This window comes from Chinchilla lanigera, unplaced genomic scaffold (assembly GCF_000276665.1).
Source record: "Chinchilla lanigera isolate Chin_1 unplaced genomic scaffold, ChiLan1.0 scaffold00005, whole genome shotgun sequence".
NCBI classification, from domain to species: Eukaryota; Metazoa; Chordata; class Mammalia; order Rodentia; family Chinchillidae; genus Chinchilla; species Chinchilla lanigera.
Window position 1 is genome coordinate 40,247,258 of NW_004955406.1, and position 21,353 is coordinate 40,268,610.

General features: G+C 46.5%; 1 protein-coding gene across 1 annotated transcript in view; it reads right to left on the bottom strand.

Annotated features, from left to right (window-relative positions):
- Positions 1-432: 432 nt before the first annotated feature.
- The window catches only part of Pik3c2b (phosphatidylinositol-4-phosphate 3-kinase, catalytic subunit type 2 beta), a 69,867-nt gene continuing 48,946 nt past the window's right edge, over positions 433-21,353 (bottom strand). The window contains exons 23-33 of the mRNA XM_005375313.2: positions 20,886-21,022; positions 17,080-17,249; positions 15,714-15,870; positions 14,529-14,638; positions 12,477-12,678; positions 11,936-12,060; positions 9,736-9,853; positions 8,077-8,158; positions 7,564-7,670; positions 3,723-3,851; positions 433-2,594 (exon numbers count right to left, since the gene is read on the bottom strand). Of these exons, the coding sequence (XP_005375370.1) occupies positions 2,406-2,594; positions 3,723-3,851; positions 7,564-7,670; positions 8,077-8,158; positions 9,736-9,853; positions 11,936-12,060; positions 12,477-12,678; positions 14,529-14,638; positions 15,714-15,870; positions 17,080-17,249; positions 20,886-21,022 (1,526 nt within the window). The 3' untranslated portion in view covers positions 433-2,405. The remainder of the gene's footprint in view (positions 2,595-3,722; positions 3,852-7,563; positions 7,671-8,076; positions 8,159-9,735; positions 9,854-11,935; positions 12,061-12,476; positions 12,679-14,528; positions 14,639-15,713; positions 15,871-17,079; positions 17,250-20,885; positions 21,023-21,353) is intronic.

The window sequence follows — 21,353 nt, forward strand, 5'->3', positions numbered from 1 at the left end:
GTAGCATCAGTACATACAATAAATGTTTGTTTATGGAATTAATGAGGTGTATTAACTTACAGTTTCCTTCCACTGTAATGGGAAAAAAGTGACATGGATGTTAAAGCACTTTGAAAATGATCAATACGATACCAATTTAAGGAGTTGTATTACACATTGCATAAGGGTATACCAATTTAAGGAGTTGTATTACACATTGCATAAGGAGTAGCATAAGGGTTGGAATCAAGTGAACCTAGGTTCAAACTCCAGTTTCAAGACTGACTGGCTCTATGCCATAGGCAAGTTACTTAATCTCTCTGAACCTCAATTTCTTGTCTGAAAAACAGGATAATCATACCCACCTGGTGAAGTTGTGGCATAGCTACATTCAGTTGACAAACATAAAAATGCCTACTGCAGGGCCCCAGGGCGTATCAACATTACCATTCATAAAACCACTGTTACTTTTATTTTTCATCTTGTACATCAGACGCTTTCATCTAAACATTTACACATCAACCAATCTTTTTAAAAAATGGTAGTTTTTTCTCAGATATCATTTATTAGAAAATACAATTCCAGAGAAAGTAGAAGATACAAGGAATTTGGAAAGTGGGTACAGTACAGACCTCTTCAAATCAGGGGCATAGAGGGTTAAAATAAACTGAGCTACAGGCAAAAAGCCAGTAACACATTCATGGTCCATATATCTGGAAAGGTTCTACCCTCTCCCCGTTCCCCTAGTCCCTGCCCTCAGCAGCCAGCTTTCTCCTTGGCATTTTTAATGTAAAAGAAAAATTTAAACTTCTTTGCTGCCCTGTGCCATCAATGAATGGCGTTTCTTTCCCCGGCAGTGGAATGAGTCAGCAAAAAAGGGAATTTCTGACCCTTGGAGCTGGGGAGGAAGCTAGTGAGAAGCAGATTACAGACTTGTTTCTGCCCTGGTAAACTTTTTTCCCCAATCATGGGACACATCTGGTTTGAAAAGTTACTATCAAATTCAAAGTGTGTCCCTCTTTTTGTGAAGACAGCCCTTCAGAGAAAAATGCAAAAGCCAATTTTAAATCCACCTGGCAGGGAATAAAGAATCTGCGGTAATAAGAGACCCCATCTCTCCCAGCTGCTGAGTGCAGCTTATTGGAAGCGGGGGATTCACCTCTCCAATGCAGCCTCATCCCAACCAAGGAAAATCCTGGGGAAAACAGCAGTGCTGTGGACTCCCCCGCCACATCCGCTTGCTTCTTCTGACTGGGCATCCCTTTGGCTCCAAAGAGGTTTATGGCCCCACAGAATGAGGGAAATTCTTAGAAAAACCGTGACAGGAAAGGCGTCTGAGAGAGAAGCAGCACAACAGAAAGAAGTGGGGGGAGAGGGGAATGCTCTGCAGAAATGACGCAGCTGGCAGCCACACCGGGGTCTGCCTTCTAGATGCCCAGGGTCTGATGCCCTTGGGTAAAACTACATCTGAGGACTGGGCAGCATTCTGTCCCACTGGAAAACGTTCATAAAGAAAGACCTATGGGGAAGCACCCCCAGCGTATTCGCAGGGACGGGATGGCCCCACAGAAGGGTAGAGAGGACAGAGGGTGTGGGGAGGAGACAGGATTCAGGCCAAGTCCTAACCAAGTAGGGGAAGATGAGAGGAAAAACTCGCCCCTAAAGAGCATGGGTCCCTGAATACAGGTCCTTGGCGGAACCCCGATATGGAAGGCCCTTCCTTACACATGTAGGTATCACATCGCTCTCCTTTGGAGGCAAAATCAGAAAGGCCCAGCGCAGGCCTCAGTGCAGCCCAGGCGACCCTCCCTCCCTGCCTCCCTGCCCTGTGCTAAGAGAAGGGAGGCTGGACTAGAAGACCCACTGAGCCCCTTCCCAAATCATTCCTATAGCTAGAAAACCAAACCCAACCAAGCAGAACACCTAGGGAAAAGTCCAGTAAGAACCTTAATCATACAAAAAGTCTCAATAGTCTTCCTCTCGTGCCTTCTGAGGCGAATGTATGTCCCTTCTTGCAAGGCTTCCTGTCCCATCTAGGACAACATTACTATTTCATTTTTTAAAAATAAAAATAAAGATATCCACCCACCCTCCCCTCAGCTGCTACCTCATACAGCCTGCCCCACACACACCCCAAACCAGACATTGCTCCCTTGACACAAGGTAAACTTAAAACTTTGCTGCAACCTCACAGCTTCAGAGGGGCTGTCAGCACAACCAACCTAAGTGTAGCCTGTGGCGGAAGGCGCCGCGGAGAGCACCTGACGCCCCGCCCCACCACAGAGGCCCGGTCCATCCACACACAAGGGAGGGCACTGAGCAAGGGCCCTGCCCCTTCCCCAGGAGAAAGAGAGGTCAGCGGCGGAGAGTGGTCTCCCCAAGCTCCTGCCACCAGCCGGAGGTCCTGGGCCATGGCTCTGCTGGGCTCACAAGGTCCCATGGCTTCGAGACCCGAGGGCGAACCAGCCAGTCTTCTCCTGGGCCAGGTCCAGCTCCCGCAGGCGGATGTGCACCTCCCCGAGGAGCACGTTCTCCCAGAATCCTTGCTCGCTCAGTACGCTCAGCTGCAGCTCCCGCTGCTGCAGGTCTCCCTTGGGGATCCCGTCATACACCAACTGCAAACCAGACATTGGGGACATGAGAAAGTTTGAGCGAGGGAAGGGTATGCTCAGGTTCCAAATGGATCGAGCTGGCTGAGCTAAAGCTACTACGTGTGTCCCCCCCCCCCCCCCCGCTCCTGCAGCGCCCAAGAACACAGCGCAGCAGAGAATCTGCAGGAGGTCTCAGAGTGCAAGCGAGTGAGGGGCCTTTCATGAGGGCCACTGTCCCCGTGCAGAACAGGACCAGCAGGCTCCTCCTTCCCACGGGACAGGCCCCGCCCCACTTTGCCGTCCTAATGCCAAGGGTCCAGAGAGCGTTTTAGGCCAGGCATGGTGGTACATGCCTGCACTCAGAGGATCACAGTGAGTCCAAGGCCAGCCTAAAGTATATTTAAAAAACAAAGAGGAAGTTTTTAATGTATTTTTTGTTTGTTTGTTTTTTGCCTTTTAGGGACAGGGTCTCCCTGTGCAGTTCAGGCTGGTCTTGAGTGCGCTTTGTAGCCCAGGCTGGTCTCAAACTCTCCACGATCATCCTGCCTCAGCCTCCTGAGTGCTGGGATTACAGGCGTGCGCCACCACGCCAGCCAGTGTTTTTTGTCTTTTTGAGACAAGGTCTCGCTATGCAGTTCAGGTTGGCCTTGAGCTCACTTATGTAGCCTAGGTTGGTCTGGAACTCCCAATGATCCTCCTGCCTCAGCCTCCTGAGTGCTGGGATTACAGGTGTGCACCACCATGCCCGGCTAAACTTTTTATGTAAAGGGACAGAAAGTAGACAGTTTTAGCTTTATAGGTAGAGTCTGTGTCACAACTACTTGAGCTACCTTTGCAATATAAAAGCAGCTACACAATACCAAAATCAGGAAGTGTGATGGGCACACTGCAATACAACCTGTTTGTATGCATTTATGTAGGTCCTACTGGAGACTGATTGCACAACCTTCACACTGAGCTACATCCCCAGCCTTTTTATGTTTTTTTTTTTTTATTTTGAGGCAGGGTCTCACTAAATTGCCTAGGCTGTGCTCAAACTTATGATCTTCCTGTGTCAGCCTCCCAGAGTAACAAATACAGCCTTATTTAACAGAACAGGCATAGTTTGCCAACCCCTGCCCTACTGCCCTATGCCACCATTCCCACACACACCATCTCATTGTAGGTAGGGTTGCAGGTTTTCCGGGCCACTTTGGTTTTCCTCTTAGTGGTTTTCTGAGGGTCAGGAAGGAGGTAAATCTTCACATAGGGGTCAGGGTCATTCCCATCCTGAAGTAGTTGCTAGAACAACAAAAACAACAGAAAAATAAAGATTCTTCTTTTTTTTTAGTACGGGGGATTGAACGCAGGACCCTTACACTGACTAAAACGCTAGCCCTTATTATTTTTTATTTTGAGATAGGATCTTTTAAGTCATTAAGTTGTGTGATCCTCTTTTTGTTGTTGTTGTTTTGTTTTTGAAACAGGATATTACTGTGCAGTTCAGGCTGGCCTTAAGATTTGTAGCCCAGGCTGGTCTCGATCTTGCAATGGTCCTCCTGCCTCAGCCTCCACAGTGCTGGGATTATAGGCATGCGCCACCATGCCTGACCTGCTCGCTCCATTCTGATGAAAGAAAATATTTACTATGACCACGTTAGGTATCCTATTAAAGCACTGTAATCCCAGCACTGTGGGGGGCCAAAGCAGGAGGCTCAACTTCACACCCAGCCTGGGAAACTTAGTGAGACTTTGTCTCAAAATAAAAATTTAAAAAAGGGCTAGGGATGTAGCTCAGTGCAAAGACCCTGGGTTCAATCCTCAGTGCAAGAGAGAGAGATAGAGACAGAGAGACAGACAGACAGACACACTAACTTGTCAGTTGCCTATTATATGAAGTATATATTTGGGGTTTTTTTTGTTTGTTTATTTTTCTAGCACCAGCAGTCTTTATTGGTTGCCAAGGTCAAATGATGGGGAATTCAACAGATCCAACTCCAAGGCCAGCGTCCGCAGACCTGCTTGACACTGCACTCAGGTGCTTTTTTGTTGTTGTTGTTCAACTTTTTGAAATATATTCTTTTTATCTAAATGCTCAGGGCAGCCCATAATTTGGTCTCTCTGGCGTAGCCATGGTGTCCTCCCAGGCATCATCTTGTACTCTTTTGTCATTTGGTCTGTTTCACTCTTACATAGAGAAGACATGAGTCAGTTACTTGGCTTCCTTGCTCAAGGTCAGCTGACAAGTGATTCGCTCAGTTTGATCCCTTTTTCCAGTACTAGGAATTGCACTCAGTACTGTACTCATGCTCTACCGCTGAGCTACACCCACAGGGCTCCAGGTTTAAAACTTAAGCAGATCATGCCATATCGCTGCCCAAAGCCCTCCAACATTTCCCACCTATCTCTTAAAAACAATTTTTTTTGAGACAGGGTCTCACTATTGTTTATAGGCAGCTGAGTTAGATAGAAATATTATAGGCAGTCAGACAGGGCCAGGCCCTCGAAGGAGCCAACATGAAAGACAAGATAAGATACCTGTGGGCCAGACCTCAAGACAAAAGGACTAACCAAATGCACTCACATACCTCCCTAGGTGTAAACATCTGGGATTGATATTCTAAATAGGTAGCGACCACCTTGAAGAGTCACTGACCCAACCCCTTACAGGAAAAGCCCCTGTTCCATATATTCATGCTGGCTTGCTACGTGACTCACTTTCCCATTTGATCCTGATTTAATGAGTTTTACCTGAACAATTCTTATTGGCTGACCATAGTTTTGTCCATTTTTCCCCTACCTTGGACCCACCTTACCTCGTGGTTTGGCTCTATAAAAGTCCCTAGAAAAGAGTCTGGGGCAACCCACTTGGCCCCTCTTCTGTCCCTCTCTTGGACAGAAGCTTTCTTTCCCTAAATAAATATATTCTGCTCTGAACCTCCATTGTTCCTAAAATTCATTCTTTGATTTCAGAGAACACAAACTCGTCCCAGATATCATTCAGGTTGGGAGTTTTTATTTTCCTGTATCACTATGTGGTACAAGTGGGCCTTGAACTCACTATGTAACCAGGGCTGGCCTCAAACTTATGGCGATCCTCCTCTTTCAGCTTCCCAAGTGCTGGAATTACAGATGTGTGCCACCACGCCCCGCTAAAAAAGTTTTATTAATACAGCTGCAGCACATAACGATTACATTCATGTTGAGGAGTACCTGGACACAACACATCTTAATTCTTTTTACTTCCTCTTTCCCTCCCATCTCCCATCTTCTCCCACCTGTTTCACAGGGGAGAGACAGAGTCCTGTGGTGGCACCCAGGCTCTGGCCCACTGGGCCCTCTCCCACCTCACCATCTGTTCCTCCACCCCTTGCTCCATCTGCTTCAGCCCAGGCCATGCACTTCCTGACCACGCCTAGCAGCCAGACTCAGGCTTTTGCAGCACAAGGCTACTCTGCCTGGAGCCCTCCTCTCTGGTGAGACACCACTCCCTGTCCTTGTTCTACACCTCCTCTTCCTGAGGCCTTCTCACCACTCTGCAACTGCAACCCTGGATCCCTTGTCCACTTTCTTTCTTGCGAAGTGTGGCCCAATACCTTCCAGGCTGTCTAGTTTGTGTATCTGTCCCCCTTTTCCAGTTAGAACATATGCTCCCTGAGGGCAGGATTTGGTTTCTTTTCTCCCTACATCCAGAGATTCAGCACATAGTAAGCATGCAGTGTGACCAAAAAATGCTAGTGAATGTTTTGTTTTTGTTTTGTATATTCTGAGACAGGGTTTCACTATGCAGTTCAGGCCAGCCCTCAACTCACTTTGTAGGCCAGGCTGGCCTCAAACTCACAGCAATCCTCCCGCCTCAGCCTCCTGAGTGCTGGGATTACAGGTATGTGCCACCATGCCTTGCTTTCTAGTGAATGTTTAAATTTTAAAAATTTATTATAGTAAAAGGCACATTGCTATGAATCCCCTTTAATATCCTCCCCTTCACATGGAACACACACATCCCATCATTCTTGCCATTTTCTGAAGCCATTCTAGAAGTCCTCTTTTATGTCTTTGATTGTAACACCATACCTGTGTGGATGTCCTGAATCTAAGATGTTTACTTTTCAAGGTCATTTTGACCTTATGGAAGAGCTGGAAGTCACAGGGTGCCAGATTCAGTGAGTATGGTGGATGAGGACTCACTGTAACGTTTTTACAAGACTGCCTTTCTATTGGATGGCACTCAGCAGGAGCATTCACTGCATTTTTGATCACAGTTTGTAAAGACACTCATGAAAAAAGACTTCCGGAACTGCTTCAGAAAGTTGCAAGAACAGTGGGAAGAGTATGTTTGAAGTGCAGGGGAGTATTTTAAGAGGAATTATTGGCAATGTGGTTTTTACTGTAATAATACATTTTTAAAATACTTTTATTAAATGTTTGGAATACATAATGAGCACATTCATCATGTAGAGTTGGTATGTGTACATATCAAATCTTAATTCTGTTTATTTCCCCTGTTATGCCCTCCCATTACATGCTCTAATAAATTTGAACATTCACCATACATTTTGATCACCTCTTGTATTCTACAAAATTCCCTTCCTCTTCTATTCACAATGTTCCTATATTCTGTACCAAAATGTCCTCAGTATATACTGCATGATTAAGCAGAAAGGATGCCACATGGCTGCCTTATCAGGTAACAAGCCCTTTGGGCCTCTCTTTTATAATAATTACTATGTCACCATAATAATGATGTAGTGATGTGAGTGCTTGCCATGCATTATCTCACTCAATCCCCGAGGCAACCCCAGGAGGTTGGTGCTGACCTTACCCTCCTCATGAGGAGGACACTGCCAGAGCCCACAGCTAACAAGCCCAGCACCATGTCCTGAATTGTGTGATCAGAGCACTGGCCTGCTCATTCAGTCCTCGTGGTTACTCGGCTGACACCAGGGCAGTGAAGTGCTGGCTACTCCAAAACATACCACATAGGTAGATAAACGAAGGCTGTGCGTGCACTTACCAGGCCTCGGATGTACATCACCATGATGAAGAGTTTGTTGTTTTTGTAGGAGATGGACAGCTTTACCTCCCCTCCTACCTTTCCCACAGGCCGGGCCCATGTGCCATCTGTAGGGATGAAGGAAACCACGAAAAGTCAATAGGCCCACTGTGCTCCTGACTGGTGCCAGGCGGGTTTCTGGGGTTTCTGCTTTCTCTCTGAAGCCCCTGCCCCAGTCTCTCCAAGTCAGGTTCCTAGTACTCCTGGGCTCTACCTAAGAAGGGTCTGGACATGATGTAGACTTGGGTTGGGAGAGGTTTACCCAAGCTGAGGTGCAGTACCCAGTACCCACCCTCCAGGGAACTGGGCCAAGGAGGTACAATCCCACGGCCTGAGTGGAGAAGAAGATTCCATGGCCAATGAAAAGAGGGACCAGAAACAGTCAACGAAAGAGCCCTGGGAAGAGCGGGGCAGGACAGTGAGCCTTAGGAGGCCCAGAGGGGCTGCAGGGCTCTCCCTGGGAAGGCACTGTACCTGAGGACTTCGGGGCCGGGCTGGTGCCCGCGGCCTTCTCATCCCGGGGCAGGGGGTGGAAGAAGGTATACACCAAGTCGCACTGGAATGGAATCAGAAAACAGGCCCTTCTTCAGTAGGATGGCAGCCCAACAGGAGGAGGGAGCACAGCTCCAGATTAAAAGATTTAGGACACAGAAAACCAAATATGTGTCCTTCTATTTAGGGGAAGGCACAATCAAAGCAACGGTAGAAAGAATCTGGGAAATTTTGGATGTGGCCTATGTGTTGAATGATGTAACGATGCTATAGTTATGTGAGAATATATTCTTCTTTTCAGAGATGCCTACTATGTAAGAGTACAATAGCATCTCTCTAAATTGTTTTAAAATACTTCATAAAATAAACACTTCATAAAAATAAATAAATAAGATGGGGAAATACTAACTGTTTAGGTAGTAGGTATACAGACACTAATTATACTGTTTTTCTGCTTTTCTTTATGCTTTAATGTTCTCATACTAAAAATATTTTTTAAAAGGAAAAATAAAACTTGGTCACTTCAGGTCAAAAGCAGTGTGTTCTTTTTGACTTCTGCCTGATCAGCATGTGTACCCCGTTCACCCACAGAGGATGCTTGAGCCAATGGGGACAAAGAGCTTGAATCCTGCTCAGGAGGATATTTCGTAAATAATCAGAGGGAACAAAGCAAAGTCAGGCATGGTGGCATACACCTGTAATCCCAGCACTTGGGAGGCTGCGGCAGGAGGATCGCTGAGAGTTCAAGGCCAGCCCGACTACATAGTGAGTTCAAGGCTAGACTGCACTACAAAGCAAGACTCTGTCTCAAAAAAAAAAAAAAAAAGACCAAAACCAGAACCAACCAAACAAAAACCCACCTAAATATGTGAAAATATCCACTTGAGCATTAATATGGTGAAAAATGGAAAAAAAATATCTTTCAGAAACAAGAGAGTAAGATTATTGCACTGCAAATCAATGCATTAATTTAGTACAGCTATTTAAAGTTCTAGCATATGCTTACTATAAATGCTAAAGGGAGCAAGTCTCAAAATATAGAACTGCGTGTAAATTGTGACTACTACAAAACGATGCAAAGGGTGCTTGCGCGTAGACAAACGGGGAACATGGCAAGTGGAAATCAGATGGCAGTTGGAGTAGTAGGATTCCTGGTGTCTGTATTAGAGCCGTTATAATGCCATTTATTTTTTAAAAATCTAGGTAGGCATGTAATCAACCTGTTCGCAAATCCTGTCAACAGCCACTCCCCTCCAGCACAAAACAAAACACAACACAACACAACATAAACACAGGCTGGGGATGTAGCTCAGTGGCACGGCGCCTGCCTCGCAAGCGCGAGGTCCTGAGTTTGATTCCAGATGCCAAAAAAAAAAAAGAGGCTCCCTCCGCCCTCCCCCAGCTTAGGTCACTTCACTCACTTGGGGCCCTGCTCCTGTGGAAGCCTCTGTGTGGTGCTCCTGGCTGCCCTAAGGAGTACATTCACTGCGACTGCATGTGCTGCCTGGCGAGGGGGACCTACCCTCCACAGGGTCACTCCCCTGGCAGACGCAGAAGGGCTGTCCGCATGCCCCAACTCCAGACCTCCCTGCCTGCTTTCCCACCCCCGCAGCAGTGACAGTGGGAACAGGAGCCACCCACCTCGGCCACCTCGGGGGCTGCGTGGATCAAGTGCCAGATGTAGCCATTCAGCTCTTCCCTGCGCCGCTCAGCCACGGCCTCACCTCGGGAGCGGCTGATCACGAAGCGACTTGGGAAGCTGGTGGGGAGGGGCCAGAAAGGAGGGAGAGGGGGAGAAAGGAGGCTTGTTTCTCAACAGCTTTCCTGTGGGCTCATCGGCCCCCTTGACTCCTCCCTGGCTTCCTGGTCTGTGCCCAGGTCTGACGCACACATATACTGCATAATCACACTTACACTCACACCCATACACACTCACACCCCACTCACTCACACCCACACTCACACTGTACACTCTCACCGTACACTCTCACCCACACACTTATACCCCCACTCACATGGCACACTCAACTATACACTCACACCCCACGCTCCTACCCACATACCTCACACCCTACTCACACCACTCTCACACACCCCCACTCACATGGCACACTCACTGCACACTCACACCCCACACCACACTCACACCTCCACTCACATCCCACACCCACACACTCATACACTTCAAGATCCCCAGACCAGAAAAATCAAATTGTTAGGCAGAGTCCTGTGGCTCCTAAGAATTGTGACCAGATACTGGAGCCTCCTTTTTCTCCCATCAGTGTAAGAATTCACTTGGAAAATAGGTTATTTTCTATTCCAGTGGTAGAGAAATTGGGTGCAATGGCACATGCCTGTAATCCCAGCACTCTGGGAGGCTGAGGCAGAAAGATAATAAGTTCAAAGCCAGGCTGGGCGACTTAGTGAGTTAGCAAGATCCTGTCTAAAAAAATGAAAAGGGGTAGGGATTATAGTTCAGTGCAAAGGCCCTGGGTTCAAAGCCCACTACTGCCAAAAAAGAAAAGAAAGAAAAAAAAAAGTGGAGAAAAATACCAGACACAAAATTGGTCATTTTTTTAAAAAAAATTGGTCATTTTAATGTTTTTAAGTGTTCAGTTCAATGGCATTAAGAACATTTACAATGTTATACAACTATTACCATCATCCATCTCCAGAACTCTTTGTTTTATTTTGAGACAGAGTTTTGCTAGGGTAGACCAGGCTGGCCTCTAACTCACAGAGATTGTTCTGCCTCAGTCTAACGAGTTCTGGGATTACAGGTGTGTGCCACCATGCCCAACTCTTATCTCCAGAATTCTTTTCATCTTCCAAAGCTGAAACTCCACGTCTATTAAAACAATACTACCTCAACCATCATCCTACCTTCTGCCTCTATGAATCTGACTCCACTAGATAACTCAGAGAAGTTGAATCATACAACTGGCTTACTTCATTTAGCATGATGTCTTCAGGGTTCAATCATGCAGGTACAAGTCATAGTATCATTCTTTTAAGGTTCGGTAATATTCTGTTCTATGTACTGTATACACCTGTTTTATTTACCCAAATGAAAGATGGTTCCTTTTATCTTTTTTTTTTTGTTGTTTGTTTGTTTCCGGTACTGGGAATTGAACTCACGACCTTTTGCTTGCCAGGCAGGTACTGTGCCGCTGAGCTAAATCTCCAGCCCCTTTCTTTTATCTTTTTCTTTCGGTACTGGAGATTGAACCCAGGGCCTCACACATGCTAAGCAAGTGCTTTACCACTAAACTACATCCCAGCCCTATTTTCATTTGTGTATTTTTTTGAGACAAGTCTGGCCTTGAACTCACTGTGCAGCCCAAGCTGACCTCGAACTCAATGGATCCTCTTGCTTCAGCTTCCCAAGTGCTGGGATTACAGGTGTGTAACACCACACCTAGCACACCTGCCCTTTTAATTTTTTTGAGACAAACTCTTGCTAAATTTCCCAGGCTGGCCTTGAACTTTCAACCCTTCTGCCTCAGCCTCCTGAGTATTACAAATGTGCACCATCATGCCTGGCTCTGATTTAACTCTTTGATAAGCTGGACACTTTGGAAGATTTCCAGACTCAACCAGCGGCCCTTCTTTAGCCACAGCTAGCTTTCCTTCTTACAGATGGTCCCAGGTTTCTTCCCAAGGCTCCATCAAGACTGCTTGGGCGGCCAGAGAGCTTGGCCAGCAGGGGGAGCATTTGTCACCAAAATCAAAGCCAGGCCAAGTAAATAAAGCAGGGAGATCTTTAAAAGGGTGTTCTGTGCCGCTGAAGTTCTGCCAGCCCCGTCCCTCCCCTCACCTCCACAGTAAAGGGGGAAGCTACCTGGGCAAGAGGGAAGAAGGGAAGAGCAGCCGAAGCTTGTTGTGTAATTCCTGGAACTCCTCAAACGTCCGCTGGAGGTAAGTGGCCTCATGAGTATTCTCTCGGTTCACCCTCACCACATATATCTGCAAAGGTGCAAATCTTACAGCATGCCTGCCAGACCCTGCATGCCCTGGGAAGTGGATAGTGGGGAATGGAAGCACGCATGTGTACTGAGGTGGGGGGTGCTTTCCAGAAGGCAGAGCAGGAGTATCTCCAGTGGAGACAAGGATGGATGGTAGACAGGGCATATGCAGGAATCTAAGAGCATAACTCTCAGTGTATATTGTGTAGGACCCTAGATGTGGAGGAAATTACCATCTGTTCTGTTTCCTGATTCTACCTAGGTGGTCTGGGGAAGGCGGAAGCCACTGGCCTGGAGCTGCTCCAGCCGGGAGGCTCGGTGAGCGCCACTGCCCGCTTGGTGAGTAGGAAGAGGTAGAACCCCAGTGAGCTGAGTCAGGAGGGAGCAGGAGGGGCTCAGGAAAGAGCAAATACTTACATAGCCCTTGCTGGGGTGGAAGATTTTCTCGTGACGGCAGAGAAAAACATCAACAATGCGGCCAGAGCTCTTGAGAGTGTGTGTCCGAGGGGCAAAGGAAAGAGTCAGCCGGTCATCGGAGCCTGTGAACTTCATCTGGGCCAGGTTATGGATGAAGAAGTTGAGTTTTGTGGCTACGCTGCCCAGGCTGGACTCAATCAACCTATTGGTGCAGAAGGACGATGGGAAGAAAAGGATGTAACCATGGACAAATCCCCTGCTGTGACAGAGCTATCCAAGGTCATCATCCTCGACTCCCGAGATGAACCAGGAGTTTTCGGTGTGAGACCCTCGAGGGACAGGCACACAGTTATCTTATGCGGTTTATGCCTGTGAATCCTGGGATCTGCCCCTTCTCTGTCCGTCTAAGCCAAAGGCAGTCAAAGAAAAGAAGGGAGGAATGAGGACACTGGAGGATAACACACAGATGTCTGAACAGCATTGTCAAAGTGAATTCAAGGTTCAGTATATGACATTTGTACTTCTTCATCTGAAGTTCCCATCACCGGTCATTTGAGAGATGCAAATTAAAACAATGCTGAGATTCCATCTCACTCTAGAAAGAACGGCTATTGTCAAGAAATCCATCAGTTATAAATGCTGGTGGGGTTGTGGGGAAAAAGGAACCCTTCTCCACTGTTGGTGGGAGTGTAGACTGGTGCAACCACTGTGGAAATCAGTGTGGAGATTCCTCAAAAACTAGGAGTAGAGCCATTCGACCCGGCTATTCCCCTTCTTGGTATCTTTCCAAAAGAATGAAAAGCATCATACCACACTGATATATGCACACCCATGTTTATAGCGGCACAGTTTGTAATGGTTAAATCTTGGAAACAGCCTAAATGTCCATCAATTGGTGAATAGATAAAAAAAGATGTGGGTTTTTAATATAACGGAGTACTACTCTGCCACAAAGGATGATAAACTTGAGACAGTCATAGCTAAATGGGTGGACCTTGAGACGATACTCTTAAATCAGACATACATATTGCAATATGTGTAAATATTGCATTATCTGTCTGGTTTGAGAAGCTGAAAGTATAAATAAGAACCAAAATTATAATAGATATTGTGAAGTAGGAAAAAATTGTTCAAAAGGAAAGGAGAACTAGGGAGGGGAAAGGAAGGAAGGGAAAAGAAAAAAATGAGAAAAGGATAAAATAAAATCAAGCTTTGTAAATAAAGAGGGGAAGAGGGGTTGAGGGAAGGGGAGGGGAATGGGAAAAAAAGAGGAATCAAGATATATTATTTATAGGTACAAAGTCCTTATGATGAATGTGATCATTATATATATCTAAGTTGTACCAATAAATTTAATTTTTCACTATATGGTTTACTATATGGGACCTCCCCAAGCACTGATCAGTACAGAGATTTAATTTGATTTGATTTATTTGATTTAAGTTATTTAGAGACAGGACCTCAGTATGTAGTTCAAAGTGGCCTTAGCCCAGGCTGACTTCAAAATCATAGTGACCCTCCTTGCTTAGCCTCCCAAGTACTGGGACTACAGGTGGGCACCACCAGGCCTGGCTTCTGAAATTTCAATTCAAAGGTGAGTGTCCTTGAAGGAGGAATGGTCTCACGCAGAGGGCTAAAAATGATTGCAAAATCTATATTATTCACTGCCCTGTAAACAAAGTCTTTGGCAATAAGATGAGAGAGATGACAACAGCCTTGAGCCAGGCATAGTGGTGCAGGTCTGTAATCCCAGCTCATAGGAAGTTCAGGCAGGAAGATCACTGGGCTACATACAGAGACCTTGTCTCAAAAATTTGAGAGAGAGAGAGGGAAAGATGACAGTAGCTCTGTATACAGATATTAGCACCAAGGTGGGAAATTGAGGCTGAGGGAAGCAAAATGATTTCACCAAGTCAGAGGCAAAGTTGGGACAACAGATCCACATCTAGGCTCTATCTAGAGCCTGTACTAAGCCTTTCCTGTGTACCTAGCCCACTCCTGCCAACCAGGCAGCCTGGGAATTACTCAGGGGGCTCTCAGCACAGGCGTTACCTAGTGAAGTAGGTAGTGGCATTGGCCTCTGTGTCCTGAGGCCTCAGGGCATCGTACACATACTTGAGGTCCTCCAGGTCCGAGAGCTCAGGTATCCCACAGGACAACATCTGGAAGGAGGAAAGGAGCAGAGAGGGTGCCTGTCATAGCAGCAAGTCCTGCTTCTCCTCCACCCAAGGCAAGATTTCCTACAGCTAGTTTCCCTAATCCTTCTATAGGGCGGTGGACAGATGTGGGCCACAGCTGGAGAGCCACAGGAATAAAGGGGCTGAAACAGGAGTGCGGACACCTACACATACACCTATATCCCCAGGCAGTCTCTTTTTTTTTTTTTTTACCGGTACCGGGAATCAAATTCACGACCTTGCACTTGCCAGGCAGGCGCTGTGCCGCTCAGCTAAATCCCCAGCCCCTCCCAGGCAGTCTTGATCCCTGCCTCTATTGGGGCAGACAGCTACTCACTGGGGCTCAAAGGAGTGGATCTCCAGAAATTCTCTGAAACATACCAGGGCAGTTTTAATAATGGCACCTAGTAGGGGCCACCACTGTGGAAATCAGTGTGAAGAGTCCTCAAAAACTAGGACTAGAGGTTCCATTTGACCCAGCTATCCTTCCTCTTAATATCTTCCCAAAAGAATTGAAAGCATCATAATGTAAGGATATATGCACACTCACATTTATAGTAGCACAGTTTACAATAGCAAAATCTTGGAAACAACCCAAATGTCCATCAACTAATGAATGGATAAAGAAGATGTGGTTTTTTATACAATGGAGTACTACTCTGCCATACTCTGAGACATTTCTAGGTAAATGGATGCACCTTGAGACAATATTCTTAAGTAAAATAAATTGTACACCTAGGTGTAAATACTGTATTTCTTCCTCTGGTGTGAGAAACTGAAAATGTAAATAAGGACCAAAATGTATAATAAATATTGTGAAATAGAAAGAAAATATTCAAATGAGAAGGGGAACTAGAGAAAGGGGAGGCACAAGGAGGAAGGTAAAAGAAAAAAAATGAGAATAATGGTGCCAGATAATAAGAAGGAGGGGGGCTGGGGATTTAGCTCAGCAGCACAGCGCCTGCCTGGCAAGTGCAAGGTTGTGAGTTCGATTCCCGGTACTGGGAAAAAAAAAAAAATAAGAAGAAGGAGGTTTCCAGAAAGGGGTGGAGCTCCTCACCAGGCCCAGGAGGTTGAGAAAGAGGTGGGTGTGCTTGCGAATGAGGTTGTAGGCTTGGCAGCAAAGGTCAACAAAATCATGGAAGCGGCTGGAAGGCTTGTCACCCCCGTTGATGACATAGGCCATGTCCGAGGTGAAGACAAAGGGGGCACGGTCCCTGGGCAGAGGGAAACACAGGGAAGAAGGTCAATGTGGGGGAGATGGCTTCCCCCAGCGCTCATCATGTGTACAAGCCTGGAGAGACGGGGCTGTCTCTAACTTGCTTTGCCCCCTTTACCCTCATCTTTTATTTTTTTTAACGAAACACCTTTTTGTTTTAGACAGGGTCTCCGTATGCAGTTCAGACTGGCCTTGAACTCACTACACAGCTGAGGCTGACCTTGAACTCACCACAATCCTCCTGCCTCAGTTTCCAAAGTGCCAGGATTACAGGTGTGCACCTCCATACCTGGTGTGCTAATTAAATATTTTTATTTAAGGAATTTCACATATTATTCCTTCAGTACTCATCAAGGTCACCCTTATGAAGTTCTTTGTCCTCAAGATGTTTCTTTTCAAAAGAATGGATGCTTAAGCCAGTCATCCTATCTGCCTTGCCACAATTCTTTTATCTCCACTTACATTATGGGCAAATGATGACAGCTTCAAAAACTCCTGGGATCTTAGATCCAAATTTCTCCCAGCAATTTATTTTAGGATTACTTTGGGTAGACAGATCTGCTTTGCTCTGACACCTCTAAACATGAGTGAATCTACATTCATTTCCTAAGCTACCACAATGAGAAGTAGTACAGATCTCCTAGATATGCAAGTATCTAAGGTTAAAAGAAAAATTATTAGGTTGTTCACACTATTTGCTGTCTTGTAGCACCTTCTCACAGGCCTAAGAAAAAGACCTATGAGCAAAGCAAAACCACAGAGTGAGCTCTGTGAGACGTTTCCAACACTGTGCAGTCACAAGACAGTGTTTGGGGCCGGCCTGGGCTACATAGTAAGTTCAAGCCCAGCCTGAACTACATACAGAGACTTCATCTCAAAAAATTAGAAGACCCCTAGAGAGAGAAGTTCCCTATCTCTGAACCAGCAATATTCTCTCCTGGTCACCTAACTGTATTTCTATTTTCCAAGTTTGGGCTTGTGTCACTTCACTCACTGCTCAGTAAGGAGAAGGAACAATCAGCCCCACCCTCTTCTGTAAGACCCTGCAAGGACCCACTCTGTTATCAATCTGCTCTTCTAGAAAGCTGCTCAGCCCAGGGACAATGCTCTGGGGCTGCTCCTCCATCATGGGCTTGTGTCCCAGTCCCTCCTGACTGTCCTGCCCACCATACACCACACACACATCTGGCCTCTGGGAACCACTTACCGCTTGATATTGCCAAACATCTGGGCATGGCCCAGAAAGCGGCCAAAATCTATGTGGAACATGTGGCCGGTGGTCTTCAGCATGATGTTGTCATTATGTCGGTCACAGATACCCAAAACATACGTGGCCACGCAGCAGCCGGCACAGGAGTAGATGAAGTTCTCCACGGCCTGGGTCAGGAAAGGTAGGTGAGGGGTGGAGAGGACATAAAGCTGGCCAAGGACACAGCCAGACTCAGCTCAGCCAACCCTTGTTGCCCTCTCTTGTGATCCCAATATCACCTCACATCTGTCCATCTCTTATTGCGTACTGACATATGCATTTATAGAGAGAGATATCCCATGCATCCTGGAGTAGAGGGAGATGGAAGGTTTATATGTAAGCCCACCCTTCATCTGAACTTTGTCTTCTAGGAGACTGGTTGGGAAGGCTGACCCAAAAGACCAGACTTGAGTGGCCCAGACTGTGGAGACCCTAACAGAAAGACTGACATTTGCAGCTTTCCCGTGCATCATGATGAGCCTCCCTCGAGCGCAGCTACTAAGCAATGGACTTAGGGGTGCCTTCCTGACCCTGCCCACAGTTTTTCCTGCTCCAGGTAAAACTTCACTCCCAGAACTCTTGGCAGCAGCTAAACGCTTATCTAATTAATCACTGCACTCCAAAGAAGAGCTGAGGCAGCTTCACACTTCCTGGAGTGTTTTACACTTGCAAAACCTGACATCTCTGGTAAAATGTGTTAGAGATATTTTTGAGTTTCAAGAAGGAGGGCAATAGTGAGGAAGGTTGCCCTTATTTTGTTTGGTCAACAGCTCTCTGCTTATCTGTCTGAGGAAGTAAAAATATATGGAATCAGCAGATGCACCCTTTCCACCTATTTCCTCTTTGTGAAGTTCAACGAATTCTCAAGAACTCAAGAAAGACTTATAGCAGAGGGCAACCACCCAGTAGGAATGTATAAAGTTGAGAATGAGAGGGATAGCAATATATGCTCCTAGGAAAATATAAAATTGGGAACAAGAAAAAACTGTCATAGCCCACTAAGAATGTATGGAATTAGGAATGAGAGAAAGCTTGCCAGATACAGAGTGCCCACATCCCACATCCTCCACCTCCCTCCGCAAATTCCCACCCATTTTCAAGGAGCTTCCTGGCATCCCACATCTTTCCAGACCTACTCAGTTCACACTGGCTTCTCCTCCTTTGAGCCCTCCACATCCGTCGCCACCACTGTCCATGCAGTGCCCATGTACCCTTTTCAGCCCACCAGACTGAGAGAATCCAATCTCCCAAGAGCTTCTTGGCTGTTCCGCAAGGCCCACCACAAAACAAGCTACAAACTCCCACCCAGCTACTTGTCCAGTTACAACCAGACAACTAATCCACTGGAAACTAAGAATGGGAAGTGTGTAAAGATATCACAGAATGCACCTTCTGGAAGAAAAAGACCATGTGTAAGAAAGAGAAATTTGTGAATGAAAAGAAACTGCTCAATAAGGAGCAAGACCCATCTGATCCCAGACCTGATCTTCATCTCCATTAATCCTCCCATCACAAGTGCCCTTTCTACCTTACATGAGTCCCAATTCAATTCACAAAATAGCTGCATGAGAGGGTTAATGACTAAACTCTTACCATTAGGCAGAGTTCTAGTGGCTTACTGGCAAAAACTTGGCTGTTTCACTCTACAAAAGGCATCTTCCTAGTTCAAAGCTTTCCTCTGTAGGATATGGGGTGCTCTCTTTTATGAATAGGTGACCAAGAGAAAGATGTCTTGTTCTTCTCTTGGAAATGACCATAAAAAACTACCAGCACTTGTTCTAGGTACAAGAGCTGAGAAGCCACCTTTGCAAGGCTAAGGTTAAACATTGACACAAGTAGTTAGCTTCTGTGTGTGTGTATGCCTGTTGTACATACTTCTGGTACATTGATTATGAGTCTTTACTATGTTGGCAGGGAGTAATTATAATTCAAGTGCCTCACACAATACCCCTTTCGGGTGGAATCCAACATCTGAAAAATACCTGTTATATAAGTAGCATGTGGTATTAAAGGAAGGTAGAATCAATAACAGTCCTCTCCCAAGGGTAGAGGGCCTTGAAGTTTATACCTACAGTGGTGGATTTTGGGAGATGGGAGAGGGAGGAAATGGCTTTTCTTGACTGTCTAAAGACATCATGGACATGTAAGGAGTCCCTGTGCTGGAGCCTAAGATAGCATAAGATGGGTAGGGGTGGTGGATGAGGCCACAGGGCCAGCAGGGCTTGAATGTAATCCTAAGGATACAGGGCTGGAGAACTTAGAGCAGGTGAGTGACATGAATAAGCCTTTACTTTATTTTTATTTATTTATTTTTTCTTTGAGTATCAGGAATCAAACTCACGACTTCACGCTTGCCAGGCAGGCGCTGTGCTGCTGAGCTAAATCCCCAGCCCCAAGCCTGCACTCTAAAAACCTTCTGAAATCCAGCAGAAGATGGTGATAAGAGGAGAGGCATTCCAAAAACTCAGGGGACAAAAAAAAAAAAAACAAAAAACCTCAGGGGACAGAAAGCAAATAGTTGAACAAAAGTGATAGTAGAAATGGAAAGAGGAGGTCAGAGTAGAGAGAAGATTGTGTAAGAGGATCAACCGGAATTGGTCCAACAGAAGTGAGACAGGAAGAACTATGAGAAAGCCTATGGCCCTGGCTCGGGTGCATGGAGAACCTTCCCATTTACTGACAGGAAACACAGAAGGTGGACTTGAGGGGGCAAATGGAGACAGAAGTCAGTTTGAGGTATGGATGGGACACGTGTAGAGAGGTCTCGCTAGCCAGTGGCTCCAGAATCTACAGCTGTAGGGAGGGAGAAGCCTAGACAGAGGGTTTTGGAAGTCATCAGCACATGGGTGGGAGTAGAGAAGTAGCAAGAGGATGAGTTGGCACAGACAGAGTGCACAGCATGCCAGGGACTGCACCCTGGGGAATGCAAGTGCTTAGGGCCATTTAAGATCATCTAATTATACGTTCTCTGAACAACACTCTGATTATAATTTGGCTGCCCATGTGTCTTCCCTCAGGAATACAATGCTATGATCAATATAAATTAGTATCTGGTTCCTCTTGAAGTGAAATCCACATCAGTGAGCATTCTGGAAGTCTTACTGTGACTTTCTGCCTTTTCTCCCCACCCCCACTGCACGTGTGATGACCACACGCATGTCCAGTCCTATTAACCCAGGGGCTGGAGGCAAGACTGGCCATAGAAGCGTACCAAGGCCTTACCACCCAGGAAAGCTCCACTTCTAATCTTTGGTCTAATCAGGAACCCATCTGGGCTCTTTTCTATCATTTCAGTCTCATACCTTGGCTTCTAGTTACAGCCTTGCACAAACCAACTCCATTACTGGGAATAAGAAAGTGAGTCTGAATTTACACCCATGAAAGGGAGGGGTTGGATTAAAATGATTTCTAAGGTTTTTTACAACCAACTCTCATCCTACACAGTATCACTGAAGGCCTCTGAGAGCAGAAGGGGGACCGTCCAGGACCCATGAGGAGGAGGGATACTGGCAGGTTCTCCAAAGCTGGCCCCCTTTGCCAGGACTCTCTCTAACTGGGGAACCCAGTGAAGGTTTCCCTGGTCACCAGCAGGGTGGAAGCACAGAAGTAATAAGTCATTTTGACCCATCCCCAGATACACAGAGGCGTTAGTCCGTTAACAGAGTATGTCTCAGCCCCCAACAAAGCTGGCTTGTCTCTCTAGAGCCAAGCACAAGAGCCAGGCACACCCAAGCCAGCTGGGCTCTCGAGTCCCCTAATCCTACCTTCTCATACTCGTCCTCCCCAGGGTTGTGTTTCTGCAGCCAGTCAGCCAGGGGCCGGTCCTTGAAGGAGCCTGTCACCCCATGCTCCACCTGGATCTTGCGCAGGGTCTCAGCATTGGGGATCATCTCCACCATCCCTGTGACAGAGGGGACTGGGGTCACACTCTGGAGCAGAGAGACTGTAGAGATAGGCCTACAGAAGCTGTGCTGAAGCCAGGCGTGGTGGCGCATGCCTGTAATCCCTTCTGAGAGGCAGAAGCAGGAAGACTGCAAGTTTGAGCCCAGCCTAGGCAACTTAGAAATTTTGCAAGAGCTTATCTCTCTTTTTTTTTTTTTTTTGGTTTTTCTCCGGTACCAGGAACCGAACTCACGACCTTGCGCTTGCCAGGCAGGCGCTTTTTGCCGCTGAGCTAAATCCCCAGCCCCCAAGAGCTTGTCTCAATACATAAAAAATAAAAAAGGGCTGGG